This window comes from Myotis nattereri (assembly GCF_964212035.1).
Source record: "Myotis nattereri genome assembly, chromosome: 4".
Taxonomy (NCBI): domain Eukaryota; kingdom Metazoa; phylum Chordata; class Mammalia; order Chiroptera; family Vespertilionidae; genus Myotis; species Myotis nattereri.
The window spans coordinates 93,395,835-93,414,128 of record NC_138079.1 but is presented as its reverse complement, the minus strand read 5'-3'; the positions used below and the strand labels follow the sequence as shown (position 1 = coordinate 93,414,128).

At 43.6% G+C, this 18,294-nt stretch overlaps 1 protein-coding gene across 2 annotated transcripts in view; it reads right to left on the bottom strand.

Annotated features, from left to right (window-relative positions):
• The window catches only part of TXNDC11 (thioredoxin domain containing 11), a 70,176-nt gene that overhangs the window by 11,637 nt on the left and 40,245 nt on the right, over nucleotides 1–18,294 (bottom strand). For both annotated transcript variants that reach the window (XM_081089511.1, XM_081089512.1), the window contains 4 exons: nucleotides 13,432–13,544; nucleotides 11,093–11,293; nucleotides 3,294–4,086; nucleotides 374–516 (listed from right to left, as the gene is read on the bottom strand). In XM_081089511.1, coding sequence (XP_080945637.1) covers nucleotides 374–516; nucleotides 3,294–4,086; nucleotides 11,093–11,293; nucleotides 13,432–13,544 — 1,250 coding nt within the window. The remainder of the gene's footprint in view (nucleotides 1–373; nucleotides 517–3,293; nucleotides 4,087–11,092; nucleotides 11,294–13,431; nucleotides 13,545–18,294) is intronic.

Sequence of the window (18,294 nt, the reverse complement as noted above, 5' to 3'; positions counted from 1 at the left end):
GATTGAACCTGCAACCAAGGTACATGCCCTTGACTAGGAATCGATCCCAAGAACCTTTGGGTCGATGCTCTAACCATTGAGCAACTGGCCAGGACTAGAAATAATTTTAATAAGATAGATGGCCTGATTTCTGCCTCTCTCATGCTTCCGTACCTGCTTTTTTTTAAATACATTTTTTACTGATTTCAGAGAGGAAGGGAGGAGATAGAAACATCAATGCTGAGAGACAATCATTGATAGGCTGCCTCCTGCATGCCCCCCACTGGGGATCGAGCCCACAACCTGGGCATGTGCCCTGTCTGGGGATCGAACCGTGACCCCCTGGTTCATATGTCAATGCTCAACCACTGAGCCACACTAACCAGACCCGTACCTGCTTTTGAAGGACTATTTCCCAGAAGGTATCAGTTGTCACTTCAGTGATTAAATGCTGAGAAGGGAACTGGGCGGAGTCACTTCCAATAAGATGTCTTTTCAAGGGACTGTAGAGAACACTGAAGTTTTGAATAAAAGACTCTAAAAATAAAGAGAAAATGAGATCAACTTTTCTCTAAGTACAAGGAGAGTATTTGGCCTACTTTAAACTCTACATTTTAAAAATTGGGATGACTTCACAGGCTCACATTTTTAACACTTCAGCTACATGCAAAACCCTGAACATAGCTGCCCAGAGTGGCACCAGGTTTAATTTTGGTGATATTAACTCAGCAGACAGTAATTTAAATAACAAAACACCATGCATTGTTAGATGCTCTAATATCCTGTTTTTTTCCTAACAAGACACCTGAGATTGCATAAATCATCAACATGCCACATCTTTTAAGAGATTTCAATCTACAATACTAAGACCTTTAAGTATAACTACACATGCAATAATTGCACCAGTCTACTGCAATGTATTAGTTGTTTAGCACTCATTAATTTGAGGACAAGGAGCTATGTTTTTTGTTTCATTTATTGAAGTTCTTCAAGTTTCTTTCTTAAAAGGTTAAGAAAAATAAACCCAAATATACTTAGCAGAAAAGCACGTTAAAAAACACACATAAATAATCCAAAAACCTAACTTGAACCAACAGTTTTACCCTCCCCGAAAAGGCCACTGTATCATCTAAAGCAGCACTAATCTGAGTTTCACTTCCTTTTCTTTCATCTAACTCTCTCCATTTTGAGGTCTTAAAGAGCAATGCAATGTTCTGCAGAGGGAGAGGAAGTGAAGAATGTCACATGAATGCTAAAGAGAATTCATTACCAACACTGAATAACACTTACTTGGATATGTGTTTGAAACATAAAACTAAGAATTATTTCCTATTCTGTATGAACCCTAAATTCTGAGATTGCCCCAGAAACAGCTGACTTAAAGAGTCAACTCTCCTAACTGACCATGACTCCTAGTATATGTGGGGTTTTTTTTTTTTACAAGGACCCTTATTTTTGACACCAACTACAGGGCAAAGAACTACTGAGCTCAATGTTCCAGAATAGATACAGAAGATGAAAAGGAATCTTAAGAAGGCTTCTTTCAAATTACCCTTAAATTCAAAGTGACTACATTATGAGCTCATTGAGTACTTGGGTATAACTCAGCGGTTCTCAACCTGTGGGTCACGACCCCTTTGGCGGTTGAACGACCCTTTCACAGGGGTCGCCTAAGATCATCCTGCATATCAGATATTTACATTACGATTCATAACAGTAGCAACATTACAGTTATGAAGTAGCAACGAAAATAATTTTATGGTTGGGTCACCACATGAGGAACTGTATTTAAAGGGCCAGAAGGTTGAGAACCACTGATATAACTGAACAGAATTCAGGAAAATTCAATAAACACTTACTTAAAAAAATACAGGCTTATTTCATTTTAAGAAAACTCAGTACACCAAAATGTAACTTAAAAAAACATGAATTGGAAGCAATTTGAAAAATTAATAAGAATACACAAAGTGACAGGTCACAGGGTCCTTTAAACAATCAGGTGCCTTCCTATTTATCCTATATAATGAAACCCTAATATGCAAATAGACCAAACAGTAAAATGACAGATCGCTATGACACGCACTAACCACCAGGGGGCAGACGCTCAGTGCAGGAGCTGCCCCCTGGTGGTTAGTGCCCTCCCACAGGGGGAGTGCTGCTCAGCCAGAGAGCCACTCACAGGCTGGTGAGTGCAGCAGCAGTGACGGGAGCCACTCCTGCCTCCACTGCAGGCGGGTGGTAAAGAGTGAGGGGTCCCAGACTGCGAGAGGGTGCAGGCCAGACTGAGGGACACCCCCACCCCCCTGCTGCCTCCAGTGCATAAATGTCATGCACTGGGCCTCTAGTAACATATAATTTGATATAGAACAAAATCATATTGACATAAGCCTTTGCAAATGTGTCTAATGGAAGAAATAAGCTTCACCTGGACTCTAAAAACGACAGCTAAAAGGACTGTTACTCAGAGCTCTAACTTTATTTTTATAATACTCTCTAAAACTTGAAAACAAAAGGCTTCTTTCCCTACCAAATTCCTCCTGTCTCCATTTGGCAAACATTGACTTTCCCTGGTGTTTCCAATGAGGCTGAACTAACATGGCTTTTGAATTCTCACTTCCTTGTGTGTTTATCAAGGATGTCAGCATGGTCCTGGGAACAGGGCAGTGTGGGTTAGATACTGCAGCTGTCAAGCCCCTAGCAGTCCCAAGGGCAAGCTCTCCTATAATGACTGGGTCTTACCCCACAAAAGGTGGTTTGCAACCTGACACTTATTTATTACAATCTAGGCACCCAAGGTCATAGCAGCATTTCCCAACCCTTATAAAAGAGCAGCACAAATTAGGCCTTAACACTTATACATTTAAAGCTTTGAGACAAACAGGGAGGACAGGCGGTTCTATTGTTCACTGATTTCTGTTTAAGTTCCTTGAGAATGAAGTTGTTATTAGGACTCACACTCAGCCCCATGGGACATTCACACCAAAAGGGCTCCATCACAGCGGCCAGGTTTCTACCACTGCAGCTCTCCCTATCTTAGAAATGTGACAGGTACTGCCAATCTGGAATGTTTGACTCTTACCCTTAAGGGCTAAATGACAAACTTACCAAAAATTTTGAGTTAGAAAGTTTCTGTTCCATTTAATAGACAAAATTAGCTTCTTATAAATTATGACCAGTGTAGCCTAAATATTTCAAATGAGTTAAAGAGCTGACATCACCCCCATGACCAAATGTAACGAGATCCCTAGATAAAAGTTACCTATATCAAGTTATGCAAACTTATTGTGCTTGGGGAAGTAAAGTGCCTACAGTACCTAGGGTGAACTTCATAAGAGCTTGTTTTGGATCCAAGATATAGTGAGATTCTTCTTTCACATCAACAATTGCAGCAAATTCTTTCACCTGAGCGGTGCTAGGAGCACCTAGCCTTTCTGCATATAACCAAAACAAATTTGAATCCAACAGGTAGAGGTTCAGGGTCTTATTGGTTCTGCAGCTCAGGCCTGTGAAGTTTGTGCTATTCATGTCCACTTCAGGAAAGACATGCCTGTTCTCCTCAATGTGAGGAACGGAGCTTGGGGTATCAACCTCACATTCTTTCTCGAGGGAAGAAAACGCAATGTTTGGGGATTTGAAGACATCTGGTTCAGAATCAATGAAGCCTGCCACACCCCTGTTCATAGTCCTGCAACATGCAGTGTAGTAGCTGAAAGGGCTGTAGGAACTCAGAAAATTGCTACACTCCATGCTGTCCGACACCACATGATAAAAGGCCTGTTCCTTGAGGTAGAAAGAATCCAAAGCTGCTGCCATCTCGAGAAAGCTGCACTGTGGCACACTAACGGAGCTCAGCCTAATGCCCACAGCTGTCTGGTTGACACATAGTTCACAGACATTGTGGGTCCTGGAGATGGAGTGCCACTGGGGCAGCACCACAGTGTTGCAGCAGGGGGACGCCGTTATCAGCGGCGGGTCCAGCAGTTGGATTGGGGGCTCAGATGCCAGAGACTTGACCACCGGGGCATCCACTCGCCGCAAGTGCTGAAGGAGCCGCTCCACCACCTGGTCCCCGTGACAGTTGTTGTACTCCAAGGCCACCTCGGTGATCTGCAACACAGGGTGGGCTGCATGAGGCATGCGATGACAGAGGCCTACAAATCATCCGAATCTGATTCACAAGTAGGAACCCTGGCTGGAAGCACTGTGTCAAATCAAAAGCTGTCACACCAAAATCTATTAATAAGGAGGCTAGGGTTATTTTTCAGAACATGTAATTCTATTAACAAATAGTGAACCAACTGTTTAGAGACGAAAGGGGTCTTAGGATAGATGTTTTGGCCTATCATATGACAAGAACAAAGCATGGAGGGGTGAAGGGTTCACCCCACAATATACATCCAGGTTGTTGATGAAAAACCAGAAACAGAATTTAAATCTCAATTCCCAGTAAATTTCCTTTACACCTGGAAAACTCCTCCATACGTCTTTCTTCGTCTAAACTAATAGTAAAAAACTTCCCAAATAACTAATGAGTTGAATCAAAGCATTTCACGCCATATATATTTCCAAATGAATTCATGCCTCACAGGCTGCAAATTCAACGTTTTTTAAAACATACCCATCCATCTTGCCTTCCCCCATAATCTCTTTTTCCTCCTGTACCCACCCTCCTCAGGAAAAGGGCATCATCAGACTGGAAAAATCAGTTAATCCTCACTTTCTCCTCTGCTTCACTGCAGGCCTCAAATCCAGTCAGTTCTGAATTCAGCTTGGGAAAGCAGGTCCCTCATTTGCATCCCCATGGCCGCTGCCTCAATTCAGGCCCTCAGCTGTCACAGACCACCATTTTTTTGGCCCCTACTTTAAGCTTCCACACTGTGAGTACTTTTTTTGTTTTGTTTTGTTAATCTTCACACCCAAGGATTTTTTCCATTGATTTTGAGAGAGAGTAGAAGGGAGGGGGAGATACAAAGAGAGAGAAAAATCAATGTAAGAGAGACACATCGATTAGTTGCCTCCCACAAGCACCCTGACCGGGGCCGGGGATTGAGCCTGCAACTGAGGTACGTCCCCTTGACCAGAGTCGAACCTAGGCCCCTTTTGTCTGAAAGCTGATACTCTATCCACTGAGCCAAACTGGCTAGGGCACCACTTATTTTGTTTTTAATATTAAAATTTAATAGCAAATATCAATACAAATTCAGAACTTTAAAGTTACACATATATACATTTTAAAAAGTATATTCCTAAGGCCTGTCTGCAAAAATGGTCTAGAAACAATGACATCTCAGCATCAGTGAGAATTCCTAGAACCCAGATGTTGGTCTCTAAGTACCACACCCCCACCAGAGGGAACAGTGGTCTCTGACAGAAATGACTCCGTATCACAGGCAGCGAGAGAGCAACTTGCATCTGAGAGCTGGGAACCCAAGTCAGGTTTTGTTTGGAGGACTGACAACTGCCCAGGCGGCTCTCCCCCAAGGACGGCTCCCCAGTAAGAAATGCTTCCCGAGGCCCACGCCCCTTGGTGTGGTGCTGTCATTGGTCTCCACATCAGAACCAAGGCTTGCACGGACTCCAGCTGCCCCTGTGGGGACTTAACTGGCACTGGGAGCTGGCGGTGTAGATGCCGACCACCTCTCATGGGTCCTGTCCCCACCCCTCCCCGCACTGGCCACCACCTGCCTCAAATCCGGCTGTGCTGCTCAGTGAATCTCGGGAGCCTGTGATGGATTCGGTTGACCTGAGTTCACAGTGTCTACAATCAATTGGCACTTAGGGATTAGATCATGGGGTTGGCCTGCGGTTGTCTCAGCCTGGACCTGTGTGTGCAGAACAGCTGAGGGCGATGCTAGGCTCGGGAACAGTGCCAGGGTAACTGACTATGACTCAACCAGGCGCTGGCCCCTTCTATAGGGGCTCAGCACAGATGATGTACGGTGGGATGGGCCTGGCCCATGGTCTCGCTTGAAAGAGTGGTCTTTAGGGAGGAAAAAATTAGAGCAGACTGGAGCCCTTTCCCGAACTCGGGAGCTGGTGCACCAGACTGTGCCTGGGGGTGCGTCCAAGGAAAGGACTTTGATCTGGGACCCTCTGCCCCTCACCCCCACCCAGTGCAGGTAGTCTCTCAAAGGCAGGTCTTCTTCCTGGGAGGGAGGTGGGCTGACTGAGGCCCCTGCTACTGCCACTGCAGCTTCTTTATCGCCCTGTAGGCCTGCACAGCCCGCTCTCTCTCCTCCGCCATGATCCGGGTCATGGAGGTGGATCATGGAGGTGGATGGAGGCCAGGACACACCGCCAGGGCTCCAAAGCATCACATCAGTGATTTCTTGCCAGGCTGGCCCGTGCTCATGCTCTTCCTGGGCTTGGCGATCAACTCAGGGGGCTGCAGGGCGACCTCACCAAACTTCATGGTGCCTAGCGGGACAGAGGAGCACGCCTGAGGCCTGGGGTCACCTGAGCCGCTGGGGGCACCACTTATTTTTAAAAATAACCGCCTTAAGCATGAGACTCCTCTGGAAAATGGCATTCAATGGCTCCTATTACCTGTAGCAAAAAATCTAATACAATCTGGCCTGCGTATGCCTTTCAAGTGTCACCCCACCCTCTTTAAACCATGCCAGGCCCATTCACAATGCCATGCCTTTAGAGTCCTGGTTGGGACCTACTCCATCTGACAAACCTCAATGCTGTCCCCAAGACCCAGGACAGGGTGGCTGCTTCAGTAAAGCTATCCCCATCCCCACCCCAGAAGAGTTGGGCTCTGCATCTTCAGGGTTCCAGAGCCCTTTCCAAAGTATCTCATAAGTGTCTGCTGAGATGCCCCTCTTCCCAAGCTATGAATCCTCATGGGCACAAACCACATTTGATTTATCCTGCTATCTGCAGAGCCTAGTACAGAGCCAGGCACAAAACAATGCTCAATAAATACCTGTTGAACAAGTGGCACTTACATGCTCCCATTTCCTAGTAAGATTAACTGTTAGCCCTCAGGTATTAGCCATTTAGATTTACATTTCATTCCAAGACTCTTCCATTTCCAAACTAAGTAACTTTCACCACCCATCACTCACCCCAGTTTCAAAAGAAAGACGAGCAAGTCATATTCCAAAATGTATTTACTCTCTAAAATAGAATCATATGCTAAGTTCGATCAAATCTTGCCAGTCAGTTAAAAGGATATGCCACTCAGGATTATTTTTCATTAAATGTGTGTGAAGGCCATTTAATGAGTGCTGTTCCAATTTCAAAAAACCTCCAAATTTAATAACATATACTTACAGAGAGAGTTAATCCAAGACATATGCATTTGTACAGAAAAATAGTCTGAATAGTTCTTGGGCACAAAAGAAAGGTCATTTTAGATGATATCCAGTGTTTTGTTTCTTTCCCATAACAAAACATAAGCCTCTCAGCCCTTTTTGGATAAGACTCTGACAGTATATTATACTAGTAAGGTCAGGCCTCTACAATCCATAAAGAGCCCAGCTGCCCTCTGGCCTCATCTTGGTACTGCTTAATATTCAAAGACACAATAGTACATTACCACTCCTACCCATGCCCCCCCCCCCACCTCAAGTATTTACTGCAGTTTTTTACAAAAGGTCCAAGTAGGAGTATATTAAGTACAGCAAAATTCCTTAAAAAGTCTTTTTTCTCTCATCTTTCATTCTTTTTCTCACAAAGCAGCCATATCAAGAATATTTTTAATTGAAGAAACTATTCTGTATAGAGTAACGCTCTTGAAGAATGAGGAATTTTTATTTTTCTCCTGTAAAGTGAGCCAGTTTTTACTTTTATATTCCTTTTTTTTATATTCTTGACCCTAGGATATTTTTCCCATTGATTTTTAGAGACAGAGGGAGGGAGGGAGGGAGGGAGGGAGGGAGGGAGGGAGGAAGACATCGATTGGTTGCCTTCCACTTTCGCCCAGACCCAGGCCAAAGATCAAACCTGCAACTCAGGTACATGCCCTTGACTGGGAATCGAATTCAAGACCCTTCGGTGTGTGTGTGGGGGGGGGGGGGAGCAACACTCTGATCACTGAGCTACACCAACCAGGCCTATATTCCTTTTATATAACAGGCAGTTTTGAAAACTGTAGCTCAAGTTACATCCCATATGTAAATCACTTGATGCCATATTTATCACGTGAACTAATAAGGAAATTTTGGCAAATAAGTTTGTTTGCACTGTAACTGCTTCATTCCATTTCTTTAATCAGAGAAATTGGTAAATCTGAACAACATGACCACCTCTGCTCACCAAACTCACAGACTATGAATGCTTCAAAGCAGGGCTGTGAGAGCTGAAAACAAGTCACAGAGACTCTGCTGGCTGCGGGAATCATCTCTTGATAAGCACACTGAGATGTCTTATGACCTCTCTAGACTCTAGTGACCCAGGGGTCATGGCCTGATGCTGTATGCAGTACAGGCTGTGCTCTCCTGTGGGGAGAGTGGATCTGTGTGTGGGAGCAGCTGCCTGGTCCTGGACTGGGCCTCACAGTGTGGCCACCACATGGCCATCTCACTGACCCCCATCACGTTGCCCACCACAGCTGCTCCAACCTTCCTTGCTTGGCAAGCCCCCAACTCTACTACCCTCATTCCACGATTACCTCATTCTTCTCACAATGTAAGCTTCCTCAGCTGTCTGCCCAAAATTAGGCCTAAAGGTGGTAATGGAAAAATAAGGATTAAGGCTTAAACTATTTTGTGTTTGAGGAGCCAATGAGTTTAGAACTCACCCTGTGAAGTGTGTTCATTCCTCCCACCCTTCCTACTTCTGGTCAATGTGTCACTATTTCCCTGGCATTGCCCCCTTCCCATCCCACCACCAGCATCCAAGTTCAGGATCTTACTATTCTTCTCTTTTATGGAACACTGCTACCAGGAAAACTTTAATAATAGTAACACACAGCTCTCCTGACATTTCTACACTGTCAGTGAGACTCTGATAGCTATGATGAATGCTAAAGTCCTCCAAGAAGCACCTAAGGGCCCTCTTCCAAAGGTTTTTTTGGGGTCTTCTCCAACCAGCCATTTATGAAAGCCAGGCAACTTATAGTATTTTCTAAAACCTAAAACTGCTGCAACTTCCCCAGCCCTGTGCCTTTGCTCAAGCTGTTCCTTCCCATAAATTTCTCTCAATCCATTAAGACCCTGGCCGCTAATGAAGGTCTGTCTCAAATACTTGCCCCTCCCACAACCTCTCCCAACCTCTCCTTTGCCCAGTCCCCAGCTTCCTGGAACACAGCCTTCTATCCTTCAATTCCTGGGGCAGATCTTCCTCTGCCTTGAATTATAAGCAGGCTCTTGCTCCCCTATTGGACAAGCGCCTGAGACCATGAGACTAAACCTGTATCTTTTCCAACTTTCTCCCCTGTGGCTCCCTGACATGGTGCTCAGTAAACATCTCCTAAATTTTACTTGCTAAGTAATTCCCAATACTGCTAAGATGCCACTTGGTTTTCAGCAACTTTAACCACACCGGTTAAGGGAATCCATTCACCTTGCAGGGACACTATGAACCCTGCGGAAAGGAGCCATAGGCAAAAGTGTAATAAACAGACGGCCTAGCCATAGACAAAGGAGTGAGCGGAGATGGGGAGAGACATTCAGCCAGGAACAAAGGGCTGGAAGGGAAGAGTCCTTACACCAGGTGTCTAAATCCAACCACAACCTCCTAAACCGAGAAGTAGGCTCTACAAAATACCACCCACCCAGGACCCTGGCATGCCCAAACTAGTCAAAATAAAATTCTCCAGAAGGAAAGTTTAAAAATTAAAGTAAAAACCCACATCTTGCTTGAAAACCCCTCCTTTTCTACAAAGTTTTAAAGCTCTTAATATTAGATGCAGTAAAGGCCTAATAACTCAGAAGAGTGTCTCAGGTCATACTAGTAAAATGTGTAGTGAAGATTTTCTAAAGAAATTAAGTCTTAAGACTTCAAATCCTCCTTAATCAAAGCAGAAACAAAGCTACTTCCTTTCTCCTTTCTTCCTCTAAACCAGGATAGCAGCGAACATTCAGAATGTCCCCCTGCAGGGATAAAAACTTAAACAAAGTGAAGGGTCTGGCTGGACAAGAACCCTGCCTCCCATTCCCTCTAGGCACACCATTAGGCTCACACGGACAGGCTGCGGACAGGCAGTGTCTGGTTAACCTGGCCAGTGGTAAACTGGCTGTCTGAAATTGGTTTTGACCAAATTAAGGGATCCTTGAGGGAAGAAAAAAATAAAACCCCCAGTAAATCCAATTTAGCAATCCCAGGTGCTCTTTGCTGATTGTTATTGCTCTCTAAGTGGCTCCAAATGATCCATGTATGAAATAAACTCACACCCAAAGTGAGTACACCAGATGAAGCAGAAAGGCAGGGGGGAGGGGCAGACTGGCTATCTGCGTAAGAAAAAGGTTTAGAAAAATAAGGGATCCCAATGTCAGCACTATTGCTCCTGGCTCTTGAGCTGAAGATGGCGAGGGCCAGCAGTCTGGCTGGCCCCCATGACAATAGCATCTCCTAGGCCAGCGGTTCTCAACCTGCAGGTCACGACCCCTTTGGGGATCAAGCGACCCTTTCACAGGGGTCACCTAAGACCATCGGAAAACACATATATAATTTCATATTGTTTTTGTGATTAATCACTATGCTTTAATTATGTTCAATTTGTAACAATGAAATTGCGGGTCACCACAATCATGAGGAACTGTATTAAAGGGTCGCGGCATTAGGAAGGTTGAGAACCACTGTCCTAGGCCATACTAAACCCTGCCTGTGTTGCTGTCCATCCCACTCCCTGACATTAGTCATCAAAGAGGGACATATGGTCCTTCTCTGGGGAGGCATGGTTTGGTTTCCCTGTCCCCTCCAACTCACCCAGACCTGAGCAGCTGTCAGTAAATGTGGCCAGAGAGGCTTTGGTGGATCCTATCCTAGGCATGGCTCTCCTGCCCCTTTACAAGAGAAAGGAGTAACTGTAGGAACACAACATCCACTCCTGGCAACCACTCAGCTACTCATGGAAATTATTCTGAACATGCAATGAAAGAAGTCCCAGGGATGGAGATTTTCCTACTCCTTATGAGATACCTTTTAACATTAGGACTCTTACCTCATCTATTAAAGGATGACTTTCGGCTAAGGGATTAAAAGGAATAAATAAAAAAAGGGCTGGTCCTTTCTTCAGTTCATTATTCAACAGGAGACTCTTTCCACCATGTGGCCGCAGCCATCGAAGGAGTGTCTCTTGGTTTTCTAAGGCCCACTTGCAGATGTTCTCAGCTGTGTAGTTGATGACCTCCCTGGGAAAGACCTGTGAAGGACAAACACGGGATAAAAGGCAGGGCAGGATCAAAGCACAGCAGCACTGTCCTCAAGAGAACCAATTAACCCTACCACTTCACAGGTGAGGAAAATGAGGCCTAGAGCTGCCACACGACCTGCCCCGGCCCATGCAGTTAGAACCTGGCTCTACTTCTCTAGGCAGAGGATTTCCTCACAAGTGGCTGGAAAAAGCAAAAGCAGTTGCAAGGGGTGACTTTCATATCGTGTGATTTATCTTTTTCCCATTAGACAGATTCATCGATCAATAAATAATTCTCCCTGCCTGCTGCTGGCAACAGGGACCTCTACCACCTTATAAAGGGGAGCTATTAGTGTTATTGGGCTATTTTATAAAAGGATCAGTGAATATCTAAGGGAACAGAAATTATGGAGTCATGGTTCATTTAAATTTTCGCCTTGCCCCTCAAAGGCTGGCTCATAAGGGCAGGAATGAACCTTCCATTAGGACACAATCTGTATCTGTTTTGCTCATCTATAGCCCAAGTGGCTAAGAAGAACACTGACACAGAGCTGAAATTCAACAAATATTTGAATGAATCCATAAATGACCTAGAACTTGCATAAGGCCACGAATCACACTTTATGTGTACAGAATGAAGGAAAGAGATGCTTAGATTTTTTGCTTTGTTTTCCTACAACAACCCAAGTGAGTCAATATATAATTATTTTTGAAATTCCAATAATATATATCAGTAAGTTTGAAACAAAACTTACACAGAAGTGCTTTGGAGGATTCCACACAATGAGGTATTTTATACCCTGCCACCCCCAAAACAACAGACTTAAATAGATTCATAACAAAGATGTCCATTGCATTTATTTTTTAAAATACTAGTATCGTGACAATATTTCATTTGATAAAAGGAATTCTGCTGGTAAATCAACCAACCAACTTTAATCTATGAAATGGATGCAGAAAGCCCAATGTATTTTTCAGTGTCATTCTCATAGTCCTATTTTCTTTTCTCCATCTATTTTAATTTCTTCCTCAGTACTCTTTATTATAAATATGATATATGTTGGTTATATAGCATGTTATGAAAAACAGATGAAGAAAAATGATAGCAAAAGCAGTTGGAGTTAAAAGAAGCTTAGACAGGGGCGCAAGAAGACTGGGTGTGTGGAGGAAAGATAATCACAAGCAGTGATTCTCAAAGTAGGACGATGAGAGTTTAAAATAACATAAACATCAGAATAAACATTTTATTTAGAAAATACATTTTATTTTTTGGGATATAAATTGCAAGAAGGAAAGCACAATATGTGGTCTACTAGAAATATGCAGAAGCTGGGGTGACTGGCAACCAAGAAGGGGTCCCCTGGAGAGTGCTGCCGACCTATACCTACAAGGCACAAGATTTGTCTGCTGAGCCAAGGCGGGTACAGAGAGACTATTGGTCTTCACTCGACCTTTAAGTCACTGATACTGTCAATGAAGTAAGAAATAGAAAATATTTAAGAGAAGTAAACTCTCAATATTGGGACCAAGGAAGCAACAATAAATAGAGCAGAAGCACAGGACTAGCAGGATACAGGTCAAAAGTTCAGAAATCGCTGAGTTGAGGTTGGTCCACCAAAAGCAAATGAAATCAGGAAACAAAGACAACAATGGAGGTGAGAAGTCATCAGCTTCTCACTGTGACTTGACAAGAACTTCAAAATTCATTGTATCAGCTAAGGAGAAAAGCATGCCATATTGCTACTCTTTATCGATAAATGGAACCAATGAACAAAGAACATCACCCAATGGAAGCTTAACCTCTGAGAACATGGGCCCAGAGTAACAATTCCCCAACAGTTCTGTAATTTCAGGAATAGTTCTGTAATTTCATCCAAGAAGGAAAACTAACAAGGCTGTCCCAAAACCTAAGAATATAAACAAAGAATTTCTAGATTTTAAATTCAAGAGCCCTCTAATGCATGGGTTCTTAACCAGGGGCATGGGCCCTAGAGTGGGATTGTAAGAACTCTCAATTTGCATATAAAATCATGTGCACTTTCCTAGGGAGAGTGTCCACAGATTTTATCCAATTCTCAAAGAAGTCTGTGACCTAAATAAGGTTAAGAACCACTGCACTAATAGAAACGTGATTTCAAAATACTTACAAGTGATGTGTTGAAATGTCTATGTAAATACACACTTCCAGAGTGTACTAAGGATACCAGTTTCGCAAGATGTTTATTTGTGATAACCCCAAATCGTACTGTTCCTAGGTAATCTGAAACAGAAAATTTTCCTTTATTAAAGAAAAGGCCTATGCCTTAAAACAACCACAAAACCCAATGATCAAGTCTAGACGCACAAATTCCCCAGAGCAAAGCCCTTTGTGGTCACCTAGCCTGACAGGAATGGAGGAGGAGCTAAGAAACCTCCTCCTGACACAGACCTCTCGCCTACTCCTGAGTAACACTCTGACAATCACCTCCACTGCTTCTGTCCATCTGTGCTGATCTGACTTCATTTTATGCTGCCCCTCACTCACCAGCCCCACCTTAGAGCCCAGGCATATGCTGCTCTCTCTCTGTCTGGACACTTCCATGGCTAGCCCCTTCTTCTCATTTAGGTTTCAGTTCCGACTGCACCTTCTTTGAGAAGCCTTCTCTGACCATCCCACCTCAGGGCAAATAATCAGAGGATAAAGTCTGTATGGGAAAACTGGGCTCCTTCCTTACTCAGGCACTCTCTCTACCATTACCCTATTTTTAATAGCACTTACTAACATCTATATAATTTTACTGACTTAGATTTTTTTAAAATCTAACTTCTTAAGTTCTGTGAAATTAGAAACCTGGTTTATTGCTGTTACCCCAGAACCTACAACAGTGTTTGGGCATATTATAAGAGATCAATAAGTGAATGAGTCTAGCACATACAAAATCTCATACAAATTAGTAAGAAAAAAACAGTTAAAAATGAGCAAATCGCCCTGGCCGGTTTGGCTCAGTGGATAGAGTGTCGGCCTGCAGACTGAAGGGTCCCAGGTTCGATTCCGGTCAAGGGCATGTACCTTGGTTGCGGGCACGTCCCTGGTGGGGGGTGTGCAGGAGGCAGCTGATCGATGTTTCTCTCTCTCATCGATGCTTCTAACTCTCTATCCCTCTCCCTTCCTCTCTGTAAAAAATCAATAACATATTTTTTTTAAAAAAAAATGAGCAAATCACAGAGAATAAAATGTTAAAGGCTAATAATTACATGAAAATACATTCAACCTCACTATTTCAAAGGAAAGCAAATTAAAACAAAATAACACCTTTTATCCTCAGATTGTCCAGAACTTGAGATAGGAAATATCAAGTATTGATGATCAATAAAGAAATGAGTACTCTGATAGGATGCTGATAGAAAAGGTAAAATGGCAACCACGAGGGAAAGCAATGACACACGCTGTACTGATCACAATGACACATGGACATAGCCTACAGCCCCACAATTCCACTTCTTAGTATCCACATATGTGCACTAAGAGTCGGGTGAGGAGAGGCACCAAGAAACACTCTGCAGATGTTAAAAGCAATGGGGCAGGGCTACCTATAAAACATGCACAGGTTTAAAGGCATACGTGAGTGAAAAAGCTGAGGGAGGATAGTTTACCTTTTCTTTAAAAATAATACCCAAAACAAACAAAAAAAAACCCCTCACATTTATAAAACAGTATTTTTTTCCTACTGGCACACATGTTCAGAAATGTACAAAAGTATCTCAAAGAATATAAGATGAAGAGCAAAAGGGACTTTATCCTTATATGTGAAGCGTTCTTTCTTTCCCCAAGGAGTATATGTAAGACTTGTATGATTAGAAATGGACTTAAATATTTAGATGATGAATAAGATGGTGTAGGAAAAGATACATTTTTTTTTCCTATCCACTTTCTGCTTTATTAGCAATACGATATTGGTTATATTTTAAAGTTACCAAATTATACCTAAGTAGCTAAAATATAAAGTACTACGGTACTAAACACAGGAGGTTTCTGCACAAGCAGTGGTGTCTACCTCCCAGCAGTGATGTCTTTTCTTTCAGAGGAGTGGCTGTCAAGAATGAAGTAGAAATGACTATGTCCCTAATACCATGCTGGACAATCTTTAATACAAACCTGATGAGTTTAAAATGGCACAAACCCAAAGAAACACAGGAAGAATAAACCAGAAAGTACAGAGATTGGTTCCTTATATGATGGGGGGCAAAGAAGTAAGAATAGAAACTGGAGAACAAGGATGAGGTGGCCTGACCCTCCTCTGAGCAGACCATTTTTGTATCAGACTCTTGTTTCACACCCTTCACGTGCTCAAAAACGAAACAAATCATTAAACCAACCCATATGTGGGGAAACCTAATGTGGAATACAAACACGAGAAATTACACTTAACTTTATCACAAATGTACCAAACTACAATGAAGGGGTGAAGGCTTAGGGATAAAAAACTGAGTGACCAGAAACAGTATCTTAACTGGATACTGTAAAACTAAAGACCATCAGAGCTAGGACTCTCAGGCAGAGAGAAAGAAGTTATATACTAGTATTAAGAAGGGACCCCTAAAATGAACCCTGTAGTATCATACTGGAACCAGAGGAAATCAGTATAAACTATGGCTTTTAACACACACAACTATAGATATATGCATATGCGTGGATATAAATACATGAAAGGATAGGGACTTATTCAAAGGACATGGGAACTAACCCAAGATGTTCCTAAAGGCCAAAGCTGAAACAATCTGAACAATAAAATAAACAATCACCACTATTTTGCAAAAGTATCAAGGTCATAAAAGATAAGGAAAGAAAGGAATTGTCACAGGGTGCAGAAGACTAGGAAGAAAAAATAATTAAATGTGATGTGGGATTCCAGACTGGATTTGGGAACAGAGAACAGACATTAATGAAAACACTGGCAAAATTCAAATAAGGTCTGCAGTTTAGTTAATAATACTGTACCAATGTTAATTTCTTGGTTTTCACAAATCCTATCTAATAAAAGAGTAATATGCAAATTAACCATCACTTTGCAATAAAGATGGTGGCACCCACAGCCAATAAGGAGGGAATATGCAAATTGATGCAACAAAGATGGCGGCACCAGCCAGAGCCATGGAGCTGGCCGGAGAGCGGGCGAGAAGCCAAGCCTGGCCAGAGAGTGGGAGAGTGGGCAGGAAGGCTTGGCTTCCTGGGTCACCCCAGCAACCAAGGAATGAGGCTAGGAGTAATCAGGCTGGCGGTGAGGGAAGTTGGGAGCGAGCAGGCTGGCAGGGGGCGCCAGTTGGGGGCAATCAGGCTGGTGTGGGGGGAAAAGGGGATGAGCAGGGGGATCCAGTTGGGGGCAAAGAGGCTGGCAGGGGGGACAGTTGGGGGCAAGCAGGCCGGCAGCGGGGTCAGTTGGGCATGATCAGGCCAGTGGGAGGAGCAGTTTGGGGCAAGCATGCTGGCAGGGGGGACAGTTGGGGGCAAGCAGGCAAGTGGGGGGGGCAGTTTGGGCTGAGCAGGCCAGTGGGGGGGACAGTATGGGGCAAGCAGGCCAGCGGGGGGGCAGTAGGTGGTGAACAGACTGGCAGGGGGGCAATTGGGGGTGAGCAGGCTGGCAGGGGGGCAGTTGGGGGTGAGGAGGCCAGTGGGGGGACAGTTGGGGGTGATCAGGATGGCGAGGGGGCATTTGGGGGCAATCATGCCAGCAAGGGGGGGCAGTTGGGGGTGAGAAGGCTAGTGGGGGGGGCAATTGGGGGTGAGAAGGCTGGCAGGCAGAGTGGTTAGGGGCAATCAGGCAGGCAGGCAGGTGAGCAGTTAGGAACCAGCGGTCCCAGATTGAGAGAGGGATGTCCGACTGCCAGCAGTCAGACATCCCCCCCAATGGGTCCCAGATTGGAGAGGGTGCAGGCCAGGCTGAGGGACATCTCCCCGTCACCCCCCCCCGCCCGACCCCCTGTGCACAAATTTTGTGCACTGGGCCACTAGTGGTTATATAACATGTTAACATTGGGGGAGGCTAGGTAACGGTAGGGAATTAGGGAACTCTCTATTTAGGCAACTTTCCTGCAAGTATAAAATTATTTCAAAATTTAAATAAAAATTTAAAAAAGCATGTCATCAAAGTTCAGATCCCAAAGCTGTTAGAAGAAAAAGCAAGACTTAAGATAGGACATGAATTGGCAGAACCAATGGACACCACTCTCCAGGAGGGGACTGAATCTTGGTGGACAGCCAAAGCTAAAAAGAGAAAAGGAAAAAAGCAGCCAGTAAGGAAATTCACTTGATAGTCTGCCAAAGTCACCAACATGATTTATTGGATCAGAAGAATAAGAAGTGACAGCTCAACCCGAAAGTTGAAAGGTCATTCAATAATCCATTTAATTAATAAGAATGGAGAGCTTGCCTGCACAGAACGAAACAGATTTTATCATGCCCAAACATACTACAATTTCAAAACTTTATTTTTTTTCACATTGAGAAATTTATAAAAATCGCACATCTATTTAAGTCTCTGCATATCAGGGACATCTTGCTGGAAAAGCAGCTTAAATTTGCCATTTCATATGTACAAGGAGTAACTGAATTAGCAGAGGAAGTTCACAGTGTAAGTATGATGCAAGAAAATAACACTTCTCATCTCCATAGCCAGAACATTCTCTGTTAAGCAGAGCTCATGGCTTTTTACAATAGGGGTCTTTTGTTATTTATAAAATTGAATAATATTGTCCGAAAAGGAATGAAGCTTCAATATTTCAGTTAAGGACTCTGAATTTGTTGATTAAAAATAAATTCAGGTCTGGCAGGGTGGCTTGGTTGGTTAGAGCATCAGCTGGTACACCAAAAAAGGGTTCGGGTTTGATCCCCACTCAGGAGGGGGCGTACAGGAGGCAACCAATGTTTCTCTTCCACATTGACGTTTCTCTCTCTCTCTCTCAAATCAATAAATATATCCTTGGGTGGGGATTAAAATAATTTTTTAAAAAATATATTCAGGCCGAAACCGGTT